The sequence below is a fragment of the Dermacentor andersoni genome, chromosome 1, assembly GCF_023375885.2.
Source record: "Dermacentor andersoni chromosome 1, qqDerAnde1_hic_scaffold, whole genome shotgun sequence".
NCBI classification, from domain to species: domain Eukaryota; kingdom Metazoa; phylum Arthropoda; class Arachnida; order Ixodida; family Ixodidae; genus Dermacentor; species Dermacentor andersoni.
Genome location: NC_092814.1, coordinates 242,346,660 through 242,363,437, shown reverse-complemented (window position 1 = coordinate 242,363,437; position 16,778 = coordinate 242,346,660). Strand labels below are relative to the sequence as shown.

The following is a 16,778-nucleotide window of genomic DNA, read 5'->3' as shown; positions in this document are numbered from 1 at the left end:
GCAACTATAGAGAAATAAAACGCGCACATGTTATTTTATTAACATCTTGGGTGGCTGTCTATATTTGAAAGGCCGCTCTTTCCGCGTCTGTCGCTTTGGAAGACTCTAGAGATAGTACTGCACTCTTGATCATGTGCAATTTGTAAATTCTGCATGTTGCAGAAGCAAACAAATGGCAGAGTGCGGTGGCGATTCAATCCTCAGTACAGTCTGGACACACGTGACCTGGGGTACACGTAATCCAGCATGACTTCACGTCCTGGCAAGTATCTTGCTCCCACAGAGGGAAGGGTCCATGGAGAGAAGTAAACGATATGTCGCTATTGTACGTTACGTTATAGGGTTTTACGTACCAAAACCACGATTTGATGATGAGGCGCGCCGTAGTGGGGACTCCGGAATAATTTGGACCACAGGGGTTCTTGAACGTGCACCTAAATCTAGGTACACGGGTGTTTTCGCATTTCGCCCCCATCGAAATGCGGCCGCCGTAGCCGGGATTCGATCCCGCGACCTCGTGCTCAGCAGCCCAGCACCATAGCCACTAAGCGACCGCGGCGGGTTTGTCGGTAGTGTAGGCAACGAGTGTGATTCACTTAGCGCACAAATGCTGCTTGATGTGTTCATGGCACTGTGCCCGCTCGTTTTCCATTGCGCGCACAAGGCATCGCAGCGAGCAACTATTATAGCCGTTGCGGCGTGCAACAGCGCGCATCCGAGACATGTCAGTAGCATCATCGACATTAACCAGTCAGATCTGAGGGCATCTTATTTCTAACATTGCGCCCTTCCACATCGAACTCGATAAATGCGCAACACAAGAAAGTGTGCATGAACGCCACATAAAAGAATACATGTATGCAAGTTTTGTATTTTCCCCCAATTTTGTTCATTCATTGCATGCTATTCAACTTGACAACTTCTGTAATGCTCCGCGTGTAGCCGATGTCCTGATGAATGTATTCTATCGACTGTAAGTTTTATTGATTTATGAGTGTTTACTTGCGGGCTCGTTTGTGTGCGTGGCGTAAACGTGTACAAGCGCACACCTTCTTGGATTATAAGTCGCCGCGTCTCCTTCCCCGAGGCTGACCTCTATGTAGGAATTAAGTTAATGTTTAGAAAAATTAAACCTGAAAACACACACGCACACTTTCGCGGGGCTAAGCAGAGCAGGGCTTAACCGTAGCGCTGGCGTCGTCCGTGCAGGCTGTCGCAGCCTCTGGCCGGCGTGCTGCCGACCAAGTCCGGCGGGCTCGCCCTGGGCCCGGGGCCACCGCTGCTGACGCCCGAGTCGTTCGACGTGCAGCCAGCCCAGCTGACCGTGGCCGAGCCGGTACAGCCTCTGGCGCGGCCGGGCTTTGTCCGCTGGAACTCCTTCTGCTCCCCTTCGGCCGAGGGCCTCGTCGGAAACCTAATGCCCAAGGGTTGCAACGTCGGGTGAGCCCCGCCTGCTCTCGAAGGGCCATTGGTTCGGACGAAACGTTGCTCACGGCTCGAAAGGGGCGACTGTGAAATATAGAGAGGCGCACACGACGCTTCTACGAGTATAGTTGGCGAGGATGGGACGCTTGTTGGTTCGACAAGGCGGCTTCCGAGAAACTGTGTTCGAGCAGCCACGTTATTCCATGTCTTTTCCAGCCGAGAGTAAGTTAAATGCATTCAAGTACCTCCAATATGTGTCCTGCAGGGAGCCGAACAACGTATGTCTGCGCGAAACGGACGGCTGCTGAGGGCGCTGTTAGAGCTTCCTCCACATTTGTGGGTTTAAAGTGGCTGCTGGAGGCGAATGACGCGCAAGTGGCGAGAAAAGTGCTTCTGCTCGTTTGAGGCGGTTCGTTAATCCTACGCTACATAGCAGACCCTGACCTGCTTATCTTAAAAACTACTTTCTCTAGTCTCAAAGATATATATTTACTGCTTTGGGTATAGCGGGGCCGCACCGTGGGTTGGGAAGTGTACGGCCGCGCCGCAGCATCACGCCGTCAGTTTGCTTCACCCTTCGTGACAGCGACAGCGTTTACCGCGGGCCAGATATTCAGGTTGTCTATGTAAGCAGGAACAGAAAGCCTGCTTTTCGCTGGCGAATGATTTCCGTTCTCCCCCGACCTGCATTTACTTTATCAACCGCCGCTTATCGAAAGCGTTGAAAGACAACATTTTGAAAATTAATTTGTATGCTGCCTTTTATATTCTACAAGACAGTGTTCTAGAAGCAAAGAACACTATTTTTTAGCAGAATCCAGCTGCAGGGCGCCTCAGTGTTCGCCGCTGCATTGACTGAACATACTTTCTCGCCATTCCATAAAAATAACTGAACAGCTTTGAGCTAGGCAACTGCACTCTACTTCGTTTGCATTTCGAACGAACTTGGTGAACTAAAGGAAGCCTTCTGCGCACGTTCGACTAACTAGCATGATAATACTACCCCAGCTGCTAGGAATCAAAAACACGGTGCTCGTGTGTTTTTCGAAAGAGAGCCGCAGCTGCATACGTGCGGGCGTTGGTCCCCGTTTAAAGCACGAAGTGTGATGTAGCCTTGCAGTTGGATGCACATGGATTTAACCTGCTGTTTCGACAGGGTTCATCATCCTCCCTCGATCGAGCGTTCGCTTTGGATTTGGAGGTCCTTTGAAGAGGTCTAGAGTGCCTTCCTGGCATGTTTCAGTGCGCGCTTGCTATAAAGTTGCTTCGAACCACCGGCATTTGTTACATTGCGCTAGTAAACTCCGGAGCACACCGTTCCGGCGATGTAGTGGTGATAACTGTGCACTCAGAGGTGCGGTTATGCTTAAGGCCGCTGCTTAGATGCGACATATCTTGAGCATACGTTTCTGAAAGCAGGCCGGCCATACGTGCTAACATTTATCGCTCTAAATTGGCTTTGACGGCTGGCTTTTATTAATGACACCACCCTACGCCAGGTGGGACTTGGCAGTCGCCAAGCTGCAAAACGAAACGTGCCTTGCAGCATCAGTTGGTACAATGCTAACTGCAGTGGCCACCCTCGCGGAACACAGGAGGGTGCGGTACAGCTTCAGCGCAACTTCAGTGCACCTTCACGGAACACGGACAACACAGACACCGGAGGCGTTGAACATGCGACTACTTTGCAGTTAACGTGCTCAAGATAGCACAAAGGTCAAAGTAAAATTTAAGCCTTTTACTTACAGCAACAATCCTAAAATTTTATTGGCTGCTTAATGTATTGCTATCATAGCTCCGAGGTCAATGTCAAAATTTTCTACAGCAACCCCAATAGCATATATGTAGCTCAGAAATTTATTCAGCACATTCTCGTAAACAACGTTTTATGACTGCGAAGTTGAATTTAAATATGCACGAACATTTCGCAAACGGCCGACGTTTTAATCCCGCGTCAAGAATCGACAACAGCCCTAGTTAGCATACATTTGACATTTTCTTACGGCGCCTCCTACGCATCTACAGCTATGAAATTTCTGCAGATTGTTTCTGCAAATTCACACTTTCTTTCTACGAAGTTTCACCTTACTGCACCTGATTGTTCTTAAATGACTCAATGTTTGGCACTCAAAATCGCAATTAGCAATGCATTGCTAATTTCCCGCGGTGTATCTATTACACCACATACACTTCCCCCACGCCTTATAAAACGTGCCTCTCTCCACCCTTCCTTTCTTCTTCGTCGTTGTGCTAGCTGAAGTTGTTGTATTAGAGAATTTACGCCTATGTTTGCAGCGGACGCTTTGCAGCGAAATTAATCCCCTGCGTTTAGTCACAGTATCACATTCGATGAAAAAGTGCAGTATTAGACGAACTTGTAAGAAGCGAAACATCACGTTCGGTTCAACACCAAATCACAGAGTGAGCCGAATTGATGGACGCTCAAGAACAATATTGGGTTTCTGAAGCTCTGGTTTCGTAAAATATGTACTACGACTCTTCAAACGTTACCTTGATTGATATTGGGATTTTTCAGTGTCTCCAATGTGCAAATAAATTAAACGCTATAAAACTCTATCTGTTTTGGGTTGTTTTTATAAGTGTTTAGCTTCCTTTGTGCTCTTGGGTAAAAAAAAAAATATACCCACACACCAGTGGCTTAAGTTCCTTGGATTCAATTACTCGCGAACAGCAGATATGAGACCCCGACTTATGGATACGTTTAGAGTATTCAACGTTATCATTTACTTAATTCACCTTTATATCGGCCGCATTTTTCTTCTTCCTTTTGGGCTTTTGCTTCACGGACACGTGAACCTCACAGACAGCTGCACGGCGTGAAATGCAGGGACATTTGTCAGCGCCCAATGGCTTGCGCACAGTGATCGTGGTTAGAATGCTCAGCTCGGAAAAGCGTTATGAATCCTAGGTCGCACATTTAATCCCATGCCGGGGCCTGAACCAAAGCGTGATTAACGAACGTGATCGGCACATTTTGTAGACTCGTAACTGTTGTCAGTAAAAGAACAAAAACTTAAAAAAAGGGGAAACATAACTGATCAGTCTATAACGATACCAGTGACACAACATATCTCCGATATATGCGTGAAACATAGCCCGTGGCCACCGCCAGTTATTTGTGGAGCTCCACGCAACTTTTTATTGCGATTATATGGACACTCCTGGCCCATTTCTGCAACAGAAATATTCTTTGTATGTATAATTTCTCGTTTTCTTCTTTTTCCCCTTTCCTTTAACGTTTGTCGCTTTTGTTCTGACCGATAGCACGCGCGCCTCGCGTGTCAAGCGCACCCGTCTCGCACTGCCGCGGAGCCACTGAACAGGGGTCAAGGGGAAAGGTCAAGCGGAAGTGGTACGTGCCGCAATCTTCTTGCTTCGACTGTAGGCATAGGCTGCCGACGTTCACGCCGTCTGCATTAGACGGAGAGCTTGTCGTGTTTTCGTTTAACGTGCCGTTTCTTGATATTCGAGGTGCGCAGCTTACCGAGATCTCGGCAGAGAGAAACTGTTGTCGCTGTGCGAAGCAAGTCATCTGCATAATGGTGCTCGCTTGAACATTTCGCGCAGGAACGCAGCGCACCGGTCAACTACTTTCTTTCATTCATTTCAGGGCTGTGTTTCTAGAAGGTTATTATTTTGCCTAATATTATTATGTCGTCATTCTGCTTGGAGCATCGCAAATCACAACGACACCTGCTTGCACGGCTTCCTGCTGCAGTTCCCGCATGGCGCTTGTGAGCGACCGGCGCTATTAAGCGGCCAGCCATCACTGCATTGTTCACAGAATCATCGCAGGCAGGGGAGTTAGGTGTATAGAGGTCAGACTTCATATACAGTGTGAGTAGCTACCAGTGTAGCTGCCAGTGCAGCCGTTCCGAAAAGCGAAAAAGTGCCATTTTATTTTTGCCATTTCTTATTACTGGAACCCTCACTCGCTTTGCAGTGCGTACATTTTTCTCATCCTGAAAACAACGAAAACTCACCAACAGGAAACTTATTATTTTTGTGTTAGTTCAGCAACTGACCTGTAAAACCGAACGGAACGGAGCGGAAAGGTCGGTTGGTCGGTTTTATTTACGCAATAAATTAAACAGGATATGAATGTGTTGAGCATAGACGAAAAAACTGAAGCAGACAAACTTTCTTGTATTTAGCGCAGCAAGCGTCAAGAGCAATGTTTCTGCCAGATTAATAATTTTACCACCAGAAATGGTGACTTATGAAAATATACAAATCTATTAATATTAAGACACGGTGTTAGAGATAGATTGTTTATAGGTCCTGCATGGGGGCGCACAGCCGGCTCTTGTACTTCCTTTTCTTTTAAATTTCATATCGTCACTGGCGCCCTCTGAGAGCAAGGGCCTCCTCTGTCTTAGTTACTGGACGTTTTACCCTAAGCTTTATGACAAAGGTAAACACGGTGTACTTGCTTTCTTTATTTGCTCCTCCTCATTTTCTAATCTGAATGGCTCCTGAAAACCTCTAACGTGTCTGTATATTTTTTTTTCTCTATTTGCACAGTTCTAGTAATCCTGACCAAACACGCACCTATCAGTTTTGGGTTCAACACGGCTTTTGCCGCTCCCCACGCTCCCGCGGCCGCCTTTTCATGCACATCTGTGCACCCGGCTTGGAAAGGCTCGGCGAAGCGCAAAAGCAGTGCCTGCGGTGGGTATGCGTGCACGCACAGTTCAATTCTCGAGCCACGTCACGCACTCCAAACGAATTCATCCAGCATTTCCCCTTGTACTTTTTTTTAATTGCTGTTTTGAAACTGCAGACAAACGCGGCGCCGCGCACAGCACCTGCACGTATGCTGCATGATATTCATTGCACATTTCGCATCCCACGTGGGAGTCACACTTATCGAAAAGGATGGGCGTGTTTCTTTCTTTCTACTTTTGGAAGAGATCATTGCGGCACGGCTATGAATACTCATGGTTTTGCCCGAAGGTGAGGCACATGATTGTACGGAAAGTTTGCCTCTTGTCGGAATAGACTATGCCAGTGTGCTGGTAAGCGAAGCTAATTAATTAAGTTCGTGATAAGAACGGTGGCGCACCGGTGGTAGTGACATGAGCCTGCGCCTCGCGTAGCCTGTGTCCCGTGCACCGCATGCGTCTCTCTGGGTGGCTTAGAGAGTACTTTTGTCACCTAAATTTAGCCTCATCTCTGCTTCGACCAAGGTTAATGCAAGAATGACACTGCTTGAATAACTTCAGCAGTACGTCACACCCCATGACCGTTACATGTTGTAATGCGCACCATCAGCATTAGCATTTTTTGTCACGTTGTAATTACGGTGCTATCATTTGCATGTTTTGCTGCTGCGTGGGTGCAAGCACAAGCACGTGCAAGCATGCACGCACAACAAGGCTGATGACACCGCTTTCGCTGTTTTTCTCGTTCTGTTCCCACGAGACCCTTCTTCCTCACCGAACTGGACGCGAAACGTGCTGAGGGAAATGTGGCTCTGCTGGATTTGACGTCCCAAAGCAACAGAGGGTCTAAGAGGTTCGTCGTAATGGAGGGGCGCTCCGGATTAATTTAGGCATCTTCAGATAACATGAGCTAATATGACGGCACGCATATAGGCCAACGCACACATTTTAGGCAATCAGGGGTCCTTAACGCCCACTCGAAGCTCGGTGCGCGAGCGTTTTTTTTTTTTTTTTGCATTCCGTCCCTTTATCAGAACTCGGTCGCCGCGGCAGGAATGAGACCCGTGACCTCGTGCTCAGCATACAGAACCTTAAAAAAAGATGGTTCCACCGCCATGTCAATGATAAAACTACGTGAATCCGGAAGTACCTGTAAACGTGTCTCATGGCTTCTCATAAAAGATAACGGTTGTCTTAATAAGCAACGGATGCTTGTAATTGTAATTTGCAATATTTTTAACACAAGGTGCCGGAAGTTTCACGAAAGGGAGTATTGTCATTACATAAAGCAGTCAGCTGGACGGCAGTTCTAAATTTTTCGAAAGGTACTGCCGCAAGGGCACGCGCAAACAACGTAGCTGGTGCTGAGACTTGTGTATGCGGTGGCAAGAGTTCGGTCATAAGCGGGCTGTAGTTCACCGACTTGAATTCACCGCAGCCTTACGTTTACCACGTATTGAAGGGGACAGCGACGGTAACAGTCGCAGTTCATTTTTAATGGTCACTGCTGCTGCTTCGCGGCCAGGACAAACAGAGACGGAGAACAAAAGAAACGAATCTTGTGATTTGCGATGGACAGTGCCACATCAAGGTAACAGGCTTACACGCTGTGACCGACCTAGGCGCTCCAAGCAGTCGGCGCCTTTCTGCTAGGAGTCGCCTGAGAGTCGCGTTATCTGGGTTCCGTATATGAAATATTACATATCTGTCAGATTATTCGGCTGTTGTCGGCAAACATTGAGAAAGTAGATGACAACTGTTTTCGAAATTCTGTATGCCATTCTTATCAACTGCCGATGTATCCAGTGTCAATATTAGGTATATCTGTCGGTGCGTAGCTTCCAGTCACTCACTGCCGATGTGATAGAGCCTGGCACTGGCACTCTCGTGACATGTGCCACTACTAGCCTGTATTTTTTTCTTCCGTTGCTTTCTGTCTGAGCGGCCAAATTTCTACATTAAGACTCCAGAATGTCTTCTTCCGTGAACACTGTTTTAGAAAAGGTGCTTAAGAGAGATGCATGGCTAAGAATTATGTTCCGCGTGTATTCCGTCTGCTAAAACTGAATGAATGAATGCATGAATTATGGGGTTTTACGTGGGGGGGGGGGTGCTCTGGATTAATTTTGACCACCAGGGAATCTTTGACGTGCCCCCAATGCACGGGAGCCTGCTAAAGCCTTCGAAAACGGCAATCCGCATACAATTTTCACGCCTAGTTAATCTGTGTCCGTATTTACGAAGCTTTTCTTTTCTTTTTCTTTCGTCCATAAACGCCGTCTCCGATCGTCTCGTTATCACGCCGGTCGCTATCATGCATGGCGGGTGGGCCAATGAGGAAACGCTCTTACGTGGAAGTTTTAGGCCCTGTTTCCTGTTGATGCAGGCGCGAGCTGTTCTCATACTGCTTCAACGCTAGTTGCACGCGCAATATAACCGTTGGCTGAAGATGACCTTTCTACTCTTGCGAATAAGCGTGGTTCGCGTGGGGCTAGACATGTCCTAAGATGGTGTTTACATAAGTGACTGTCGGTTTCGCTTATTGACACAGTAAGGTATACAGTTTTCACGGCGATTATTTGACCTGAGGCTTGTCGTAGTGATGCATCGAGCTCGCGCGGTAAGTTATGAGTATCTGCTCACCGAGATACTTCACTGCCACCTCGTTGTGCAGTGCGTTGCCAGTTGGAGCTTTCTGACGTGAGTACTGGCGCACGAAGGAGCTATTGTTTCTTTCAACAAACACCATTGTTTGGTCTTTGTTCGACTTCTTGGTGAGTTCGCTTAGTTTCCATTCCGTCGTGCTACTTCGCAATTTCAGCAAAGAAACTTTCGTACTGGCCAATTCCTACTTTCTTTGATGGAAGAGTATTCGATCTCACAGCCCACGCATCACGCTGTCTAGTTTCCTGCTACGTTTCGCTCTGATGATTTATCAAAAAGTTCTATAACTTCTTTCGAGACGTCAGAAAGAAACGCTGGTGAATGCTGGTAGGTAGAGCAAAGCGGGGTGAGTGCCTGTTCGGTTGTCCCTCCCGCACGATAAAGTCACAAACTCCCTCGAGCCGGAAATCATCGTGCTGGAATGAAGGCAAGTAATGTGATAATACGCGGAATCAAACTTCGCTTACATGTGGGTGGACAGCAAATTACCTATTATAAGGAGTGTAATAGTGAGGCGGGTCGTTGCAGTCATCCTGAGTGTATTTTGCTTATCAAATAAGAATGTTTTCAGTTCCAGCGAGTCCAGTTTTTCGTGTTGGCACAATTGATTAAAATAATTGTTTCTTTTTTCACAAAGATCACATACCTCGTTGTGTTTGCCCAGCATGATCAGAGGCATAGGAACTTGGCATGGGGTCATGTCGGTTTATTTCAAGTGTGCATGGCCAGTCATAAATTTTTTGGCAAAGTGGAGGTTGCACGATAATCATGTTAGCGTCGATGCATGGATACTCGAGGGAAATCTCTGAGGTAAGCCACATTGGCTTTGGGGAAGTAAGATTTGCACGAGTACGCTTGGTAGTTATCACAACATTTTACTCCAGAATGCAAACAGACAAAAATGCACTTAATGAGTCAGAAACCTGCTTTAGTGCATTTAATAGGGGATATTTAAAATGTGAAGCGTCATCTGTTGACATTGTAGCAACGCGCCATCCGACATCTTACATATGGCATGGCAAAACGAAGCTGTTCTTTTTTTTTGTCTTTTTTTTTTCGTTCATGGGCGCGAACTGAATGAACGAATAAAAATCAAATTCGCCTGCGATACAGTTGCGGACGCAGTTGTCGACCTTACAGTGCTGCTGTTCGCATCCGAAAGTAACATTGAATTTCAAATCTCTTACCCTCGTGTGTGGGTGCTTACTGTAACCTATACGTATATATATATATATATATATATATATATATATATATATATTTAAGCGGCTGTGCTGCCGCCTAAAAGGCGACAGGTCAGTGACGAAGGCGTTGGCTATGCGATTTACGCCAGCGATGTGATTTCCCTGGCGGCGGTTCATGATAGCGATAAGCAGACGCAGCTAAATGCTATGTACGTTTGTGGGCGGAACGCCTGGGAGCAGTGCAATCACGATGCGCAAGCGGGCACGCCACGTGGTGTTCTTTTTTTTTCTTTTTTTTTGTATTTCGCGGGCATCCGCAGTAAGCTGAAAAACACTAATACTTAATAGACAGAAAGACAGAAACTCCTTATTCGAACGTTTTGGAAACCGCTCTGCTAGTTTCTAATTGAAGATTTTTTCCTAGCTTCGTTGCTTCAGAAGTTGGTCACTTAATCTTGACTGATTATCTAATTAAGCAAAATACAAAAAATAACGTGACACACTACATACAAAAGTGAGCATTTGGTCGCGTCGTCTTAGAGTGCATCGGCATATTTCTAAACTTTGGCTAAAGTTATCTGAAACACCCTGTCTATATATATATATATATATATATATATATATATATATATATATATATATATATATATATATATATATAATTAGTTAGTTAGTTTGGGTTTAGTGGCACAAAGGCAACTAAGGCCATGCTGCGCCAGTCACAAGACAAAATAAAACGGAACGTTATGGCAGGTAAATCTGCATTACATTATAGTTGGTGTAAATAACCAGTTTTTTGTAAAAAGTCGAAGAGGTTAGGAAATGGCACTACACTCTTAGGCGAAGTTACACCCTTTGGCTTGCCCCTTTTGCCACACAACAATAATCGTTATCTGCCTTGATGCGTTTCCTTTCTTTAACGCTGCGAGCCCGGTACTTTCCAGTAACGAACAACACGCGCGTTATCAGCATAGAACAGCTTACACCCTTTGGAGTGCCCCTTCTGATAACGCGCGTGCCGTTCGTTACTGGAAAGTTCCGGGCTCGCAGCGTTAAAGAAAGGAAACGCATCAAGGCAGATAACGATTATTGTTGTGTGGCAGAAGGGGCAAGCCAAAGGGTGTAACTTTGCCTAAGAGTGTAGGCGGTCATCTGCTAGTAATAGGGCAGGGTGTAATGGAATGTGCAAATTATACAGGCTGTGTAAAAACCTCCGTCTCAGTGTATCGATGTGTGGACATGTTATTAAGATGTGCATGACTGTAAGAGCTTCATTACATTTTTCGCAAGTTGGCGGGTTTTCTTTTCGGAGAAGGAAATTGTGCGTCAGATGTGTGTGTCCTATTCGAAGTCGAGGCAAGATCACCTCGTAGAATCGTTGCTGGTGACTGCATGATTTCCACTCGCCAATTACAGGTTTAATTAGATGAAGCTTGTTGCTTAAACAATTGTCCCAATCGCATAAACATTTTGACGTCAGGGCCTTCCGAATCGCATTGACACTGTCTTTATATGGAAGTGCTGTATTTTGAATGTTTTTGTACGCTGCCATTGATGTGCATCTATCCGCTGCTTCGTTACCCAATATGCCAACATGGCTTGGTACCCAGCAAAACTTAATTGATCTGCCATATTTGTTTCACGATAATGCGTTCAAAATATTGCCTAACAAGGGTTCACTTTGGGATTTCATGTGAAGAGCCTTCAGTACGCTTAATGAATCTGTGTATATTACAGTGTTTTGAAGTTTGTCAGCAATAATCTTTTGAACTACCGTCCATATTGCGTACACTTCGGCGGTGTAGACAGAGGCATGCTGAGGTAGTCGAATACTTGTTTCCCAATTTTCTGTTATGGCCCCGACACCCACGTGTGTTTCCGTTTTAGAGCCATCAGTATAAAATTCCATGTAATCTTTATACTTGTTTTGAAGAGCGCGGAATTCTTGTATGATGTGTTCATGTGGTGTGTCTCTTTTCTTTAAATGTGTTAGTGTCCAGTCAGCTAACGGTGTGAAATCACACCACGGGGGCAAACGTTCTAGCTTTCTGGCAACCTGGAGGACTTCGCGAGGGATGTCATAATTCCGACAGTAGTCCTCGTACAGCAGGATAAGCGACCTAATCATGTTTGGTTTATTTGTATAATGTAAGCGTGAGCTGCACTGTGTGACGATGTTGTAGCATATGTGTTGTGGTGAGGGTCGGATTCTGAGTATGTAGGAAAATGTTAGTAGCGCTCTGCGATGCTGTAAAGGAGGCTCATTACATTCAACATGTAGGCTCTGGACAGGCGATGTTCTGTAAGCACCGCATGCCAGTCGTAGTCCTAGGTTATGGACTGGATCAAGTCGTCGGACGTAAGATAGTCTGGCTGAACCATATGTAATGCTACCGTAGTCTACTATGCTACGCACCAAAGTGTGGTAGATGTGTAGCAGGCATTTACGGTCGGAGCCCCACCGTTTCCGGGAGAGAATTTTTAGAATGTTAAGTGCATTGTTCGCTTTGATTTTAATACTATTGATGTGCGCGACAAAGCTCAGCTTTTTATCAAACCGAACACCCAGAAACTTGTGTTCTTGTTTCACGGGTAGTGTGGCATCCTGTAGTTTAAGGATGGGATCTGGTTGTAGGCCTCTTTTTTGTGTAAAGGCAACACTAATAGTTTTTTCACTTGAGAAGCGAAAGCCGTTTTCAGATGCCCATTGCGTTAGTTTGTTTAATGTAATTTGAATTTGTCGTTCGCAGGTTGCCATGTTCGATGCACGACACGCAATTTGTAGATCATCCACATATAAGGAATGCATTATGGAGGATGGAATTACATTATTGAGCGAGTTCATTTTCACTACAAACAATGTTGTGCTCAATACGCATCCCTGAGGTACTCCGTTTTCCTAAATAAATACGCGGGACAGCACCGTTCCTAAACGCACTTGGAATGTTCGATCGGACATAAAATCAGCAAGACATTTAAGCATTCTACCGCGGATCCCTAAATCCACTAAATCCCTTAAAATACCATACCTCCATGTTGTGTCGTACGCCTTTTCTAGATCAAAGAAAACAGTGAGACAGTATTGCTTGTGTAGAAAGGCCGCACGTATCTCGTGTTCATACCGAACTAACTTATCTGTGGTAGAGCTGCCTTTCTTGTACCCACACTGATGATTGTCGAGCAGGTTCTCAGTTTCGAGGACGTATGCCAATCTGATGTTTATAATGGATTCATAGGACTTGGCAAGACAGCTTGTTAGTGCTATAGGCCGCTATAGCTGGTAGCTGTTGTAGGATGTTTTCCAGCTTTCAAGAAAGGGATTATAATGGCTTTTTTCCACTCAATCGGCATTTTTCCTGTTTCCCAGATTATGTTAAAAAAGCGGAGCAATGTCTTAATTGCTTTTGGGGATAGGTGTGCGAGCATTGTGTAATGTATTCTGTCCGGACCTGGCGCTGTTTTTTTGCCAGTAGTAAGTACTCTGTTCATTTCCGGAAGTGTTAAAGGGGCATTATATGATCTCTCGGAACTTCCTGTTGTCGGAAGCTTTTGTTTTTCTGCTGATTGTTTATATTTTTGAAATTCAGTGGAATAGTTTGTTGAGCTTGATATGTTATGGAAATGCTGCCCTAATATGTCTGCTTGTTCTTTTAAATTCGTCTGTGTACCTGGAGGTGAGAGTATGGGGATCGTATAAGGAGCGTACTCGCTTCTAAATTTACGAAGCTGATCCCACATTTTTTTGGATGTTATTGAGCTATTGATGGAGGATACATACGTTTGCCAAGACTGTCTCTCGGCTTGCCTACGCGTGTACCTGGCTTTCGCCTTTGCTTTTTTGAAATACAGGAGGTTATGTTGTGTTGGGTATCGCCGAAAGATACCCCACGCTTTGTTTTGTGCTTTTTTAGTTTGTGTACATTCATTCGTCCACCAGGGTTTTAGTTTTTTCCTTAAGAAACCGGAGGATTGCGGGACCGTCTGTTCTGCTGCAGCAAGTATGGAGGCAGTAATCTTTTCATTCATTTCGTCTATCGTTTGATCCTCTGATATGTCATCCAGACTGGCCTTCTCGCTGAAGAGAGGCCAGTCTGCTAGATGGAGTTTCCAACGGGGGGATCTTAATGGTACTGTAGGGAAAGGAGATGTTTTTTTAATAATGCCGGGCATATGATCACTACAATAAGGATTGTTAATAACACTCCATTTAAAATCGATCAACAGAGATGGAGTGCACAGCGCCAGATCGAGACAGCTCATAGATCCTGTGCTTGGGGAGCAGTAGGTTGCCGCACCAGTGTTTAAAAGGCTTATTCCGTTAGTCAGGATAAAATCTTCAAGTGTTTGTCCCCTGGTGTCAGTTGTTTTGCTACCCCATAATATGTTATGAGCTTTGAAATCACCGGCTATTAAAAAAGCTTTAGGTAGCTGGTTTAAAACTAACTCCAGATCTCTTACAGTAAAATGCGAATGTGGTGGAATGTACATTGAACAAATGGTAATGGTTTTATGTGCTAAAACCGTGACAGCAACGGCTTCTAAGTGAGTATTAATGGCAACTTCTCTAGCTGCAATGCCGCTCTGTAGAAATATAGCTACACCACCCGAAAGCCGGTTCGCCTGAGTACGATCGCGCCGTACAACAGTGAAGCCTTTTAAAATGTTTTTGTGCTTTTCGCCTAAGTTTGTTTCTTGTAAGCACAAGGCTACAGGCGAGAAGTTACTTCACAAGCCTTTGATGTCACCTAAGTTGTGTAAAAGCCCTCTACAATTCCAATGGATAATAAAAGCCAGCTTGAAATTGAAAGGTCAGAAATAGCACTTCGGAAAACTAAGAGGTGGGATTATAGGTGGCATCGATCAAAAGGCTAATACAAATGACCGATAACCTTTAGGTTATCGGTTTCTTATTTTGAGTGCTTACTGGGATTTTGTCCCTATTACCGCGCTTGGGAGAGCGCTTGTCCTTCGGTGTCAATGACACCGGGGTTTTTGTGTCGACCTCCATCACTCTCTCTGAGGCGCTGGAGGACCGAGAGTTAGGCGCCGAGACACGTGCCTCGGGCCTTGGGGTTCGTTTGATTTTAGGGCCCAGCGGGACTGGTGTCTGCAGGGCCATCGAAGAGGGTGGAGCAGTACTGACTGCTTCCACCACGGGGGCGGGAGGAGTCACTGCGGCACCACTGCGCGTGGGCTCGGAGGACTCCGGAGGCCTCTGTGACGCTGCCCCCGCCTGCGTCACATCGGCATAACTTCTTCGCGGAAGATACGATAGCCGCTTTCGGGCTTCAAAGAACGAAATTTTTTCTTTCACAGTTAGAGCAATGACATCTTTTTCTTTTTTCCAGCAAGGGCAGGACCGCGAATAAGCTGGGTGATCTCCCTTGCAGTTAACACAATGTGGGGAAGAGGTGCAATTTTCAGATTGGTGTTCGTTGGAGCTGCATTTAGCACAAGTTGTTTGTTCTCGGCATGCATGTGAAGCGTGTACAAACCTTTGGCACTTGAAACATCGTCTGGGGTTTGGTATATATGGTTTCACATTGACTTTAACATAACCTGCATCGAGCGAGGTAGGCATTACGCTTGTTCCGAAGGTGAGTATAACGTGTTTGGTGGGGATTTCTTGATCGTTTCTGCGGATTACTATTCTCTGTACTTTGGTAACATTTTGTTCCTGGAAACCTTCCAATCCAATAAAGTCTTCTTCAGATATTACTCCCCTGCTTATATAGAGTGTTCTGTGGGCTGAAACAGTCACTGTCGCCTCGCCAATACTGGTACGTTCAGACAGCTTATCTGCTTGATCTTTATTATTAGTTCTAGGAGGAGGTCTCCGCTAAAAAATTTGGAGGCTTCGTATGTCGGTCCGATTTTATCTTTCAGGCATTTGGCTACAAGGAATGGGGAGAGCTTTATAACAGGCGTGTTGCTTTCACTGTGGACTACATAGTATTTGGGGAAAGATGGAGCGTTGCTTCGAAAGGAGAATTGAAATGGTACTTCGGTGCGGCATCTTTTCAGACGCCGATCATGGACAACAGAGATTTGAGCTGCCATAGGAAAGTGTGTGTGTTCGGCAACAGCGCCGACCGCCCACCGCGGAGCCCAACGAGGGGACGCGGCAGAGCTTGTGTTCAAGCCTGCACGACGCCAGCCGTACGCCGTCACTATAACCAAATATGGTGTACCCAAGGTAGGATAGCCACACAAGGTTAACCCTTGCCGCCGTGGAGGAAGGAAGTAAATGGAAGAGAGAAGACAGGAAAGATCAAAAAGTGAGAGATAAAGACGAAGGTTTGAGGAGAGAGAGACAGGAAGAGGCGACTACCGATTTCCCCCGCGTGGTTCAGTCCGGGGGTGCCGTCTACGTGAAGCAGAGGCCAAAGAGGTGTGTTGCCTCCGCCGGGGGGCCTTAAAGGTCCGAACATACGGCATCCGCTCAACCCCCAGGATCCCCCTTTCCCCGGACACGGCTAAGCCGCGCACGGCTACACGCGGGAGGGTCCAACCCTCGTGTGCTCGGGTACGTGGTGTCGCAACACACCAAACGCCTGCTGACGCAGACGCCCCTGCGGGGTATATATATATATATATATATATATATATATATATATATATATATATATATATATATATATATATATATGTATGTACTCATCCGAAATTATTATTGTTGTATTATTTTTCGCCTCGTTGGCTTCGCCAGAATTTGCGCAAAAGGCAGACGCGTACTTTCGTACGAAAAGTTCTTTGAAAAATTTCGGCAGCAGCCATCTCACGATGACTGTCGACGGTAATGTGCTAGCATTCAATCAAT

General features: G+C 45.9%; 1 protein-coding gene across 3 annotated transcripts in view; it reads left to right on the top strand.

The window, feature by feature from the left end:
• Window positions 1-16,778, top strand: part of LOC126548096 (synaptotagmin-15-like) — a 176,723-nt gene that overhangs the window by 120,570 nt on the left and 39,375 nt on the right. For 2 of the 3 annotated variants that reach the window (XM_055063567.2, XM_050196204.3), the window contains exon 3: window positions 1,210-1,440. The exons of the other annotated variant lie outside the window; for it this stretch is intronic. In XM_055063567.2, the coding sequence (XP_054919542.1) occupies window positions 1,210-1,440 (231 nt within the window). The remainder of the gene's footprint in view (window positions 1-1,209; window positions 1,441-16,778) is intronic. 3 annotated transcript variants of the gene reach the window in all.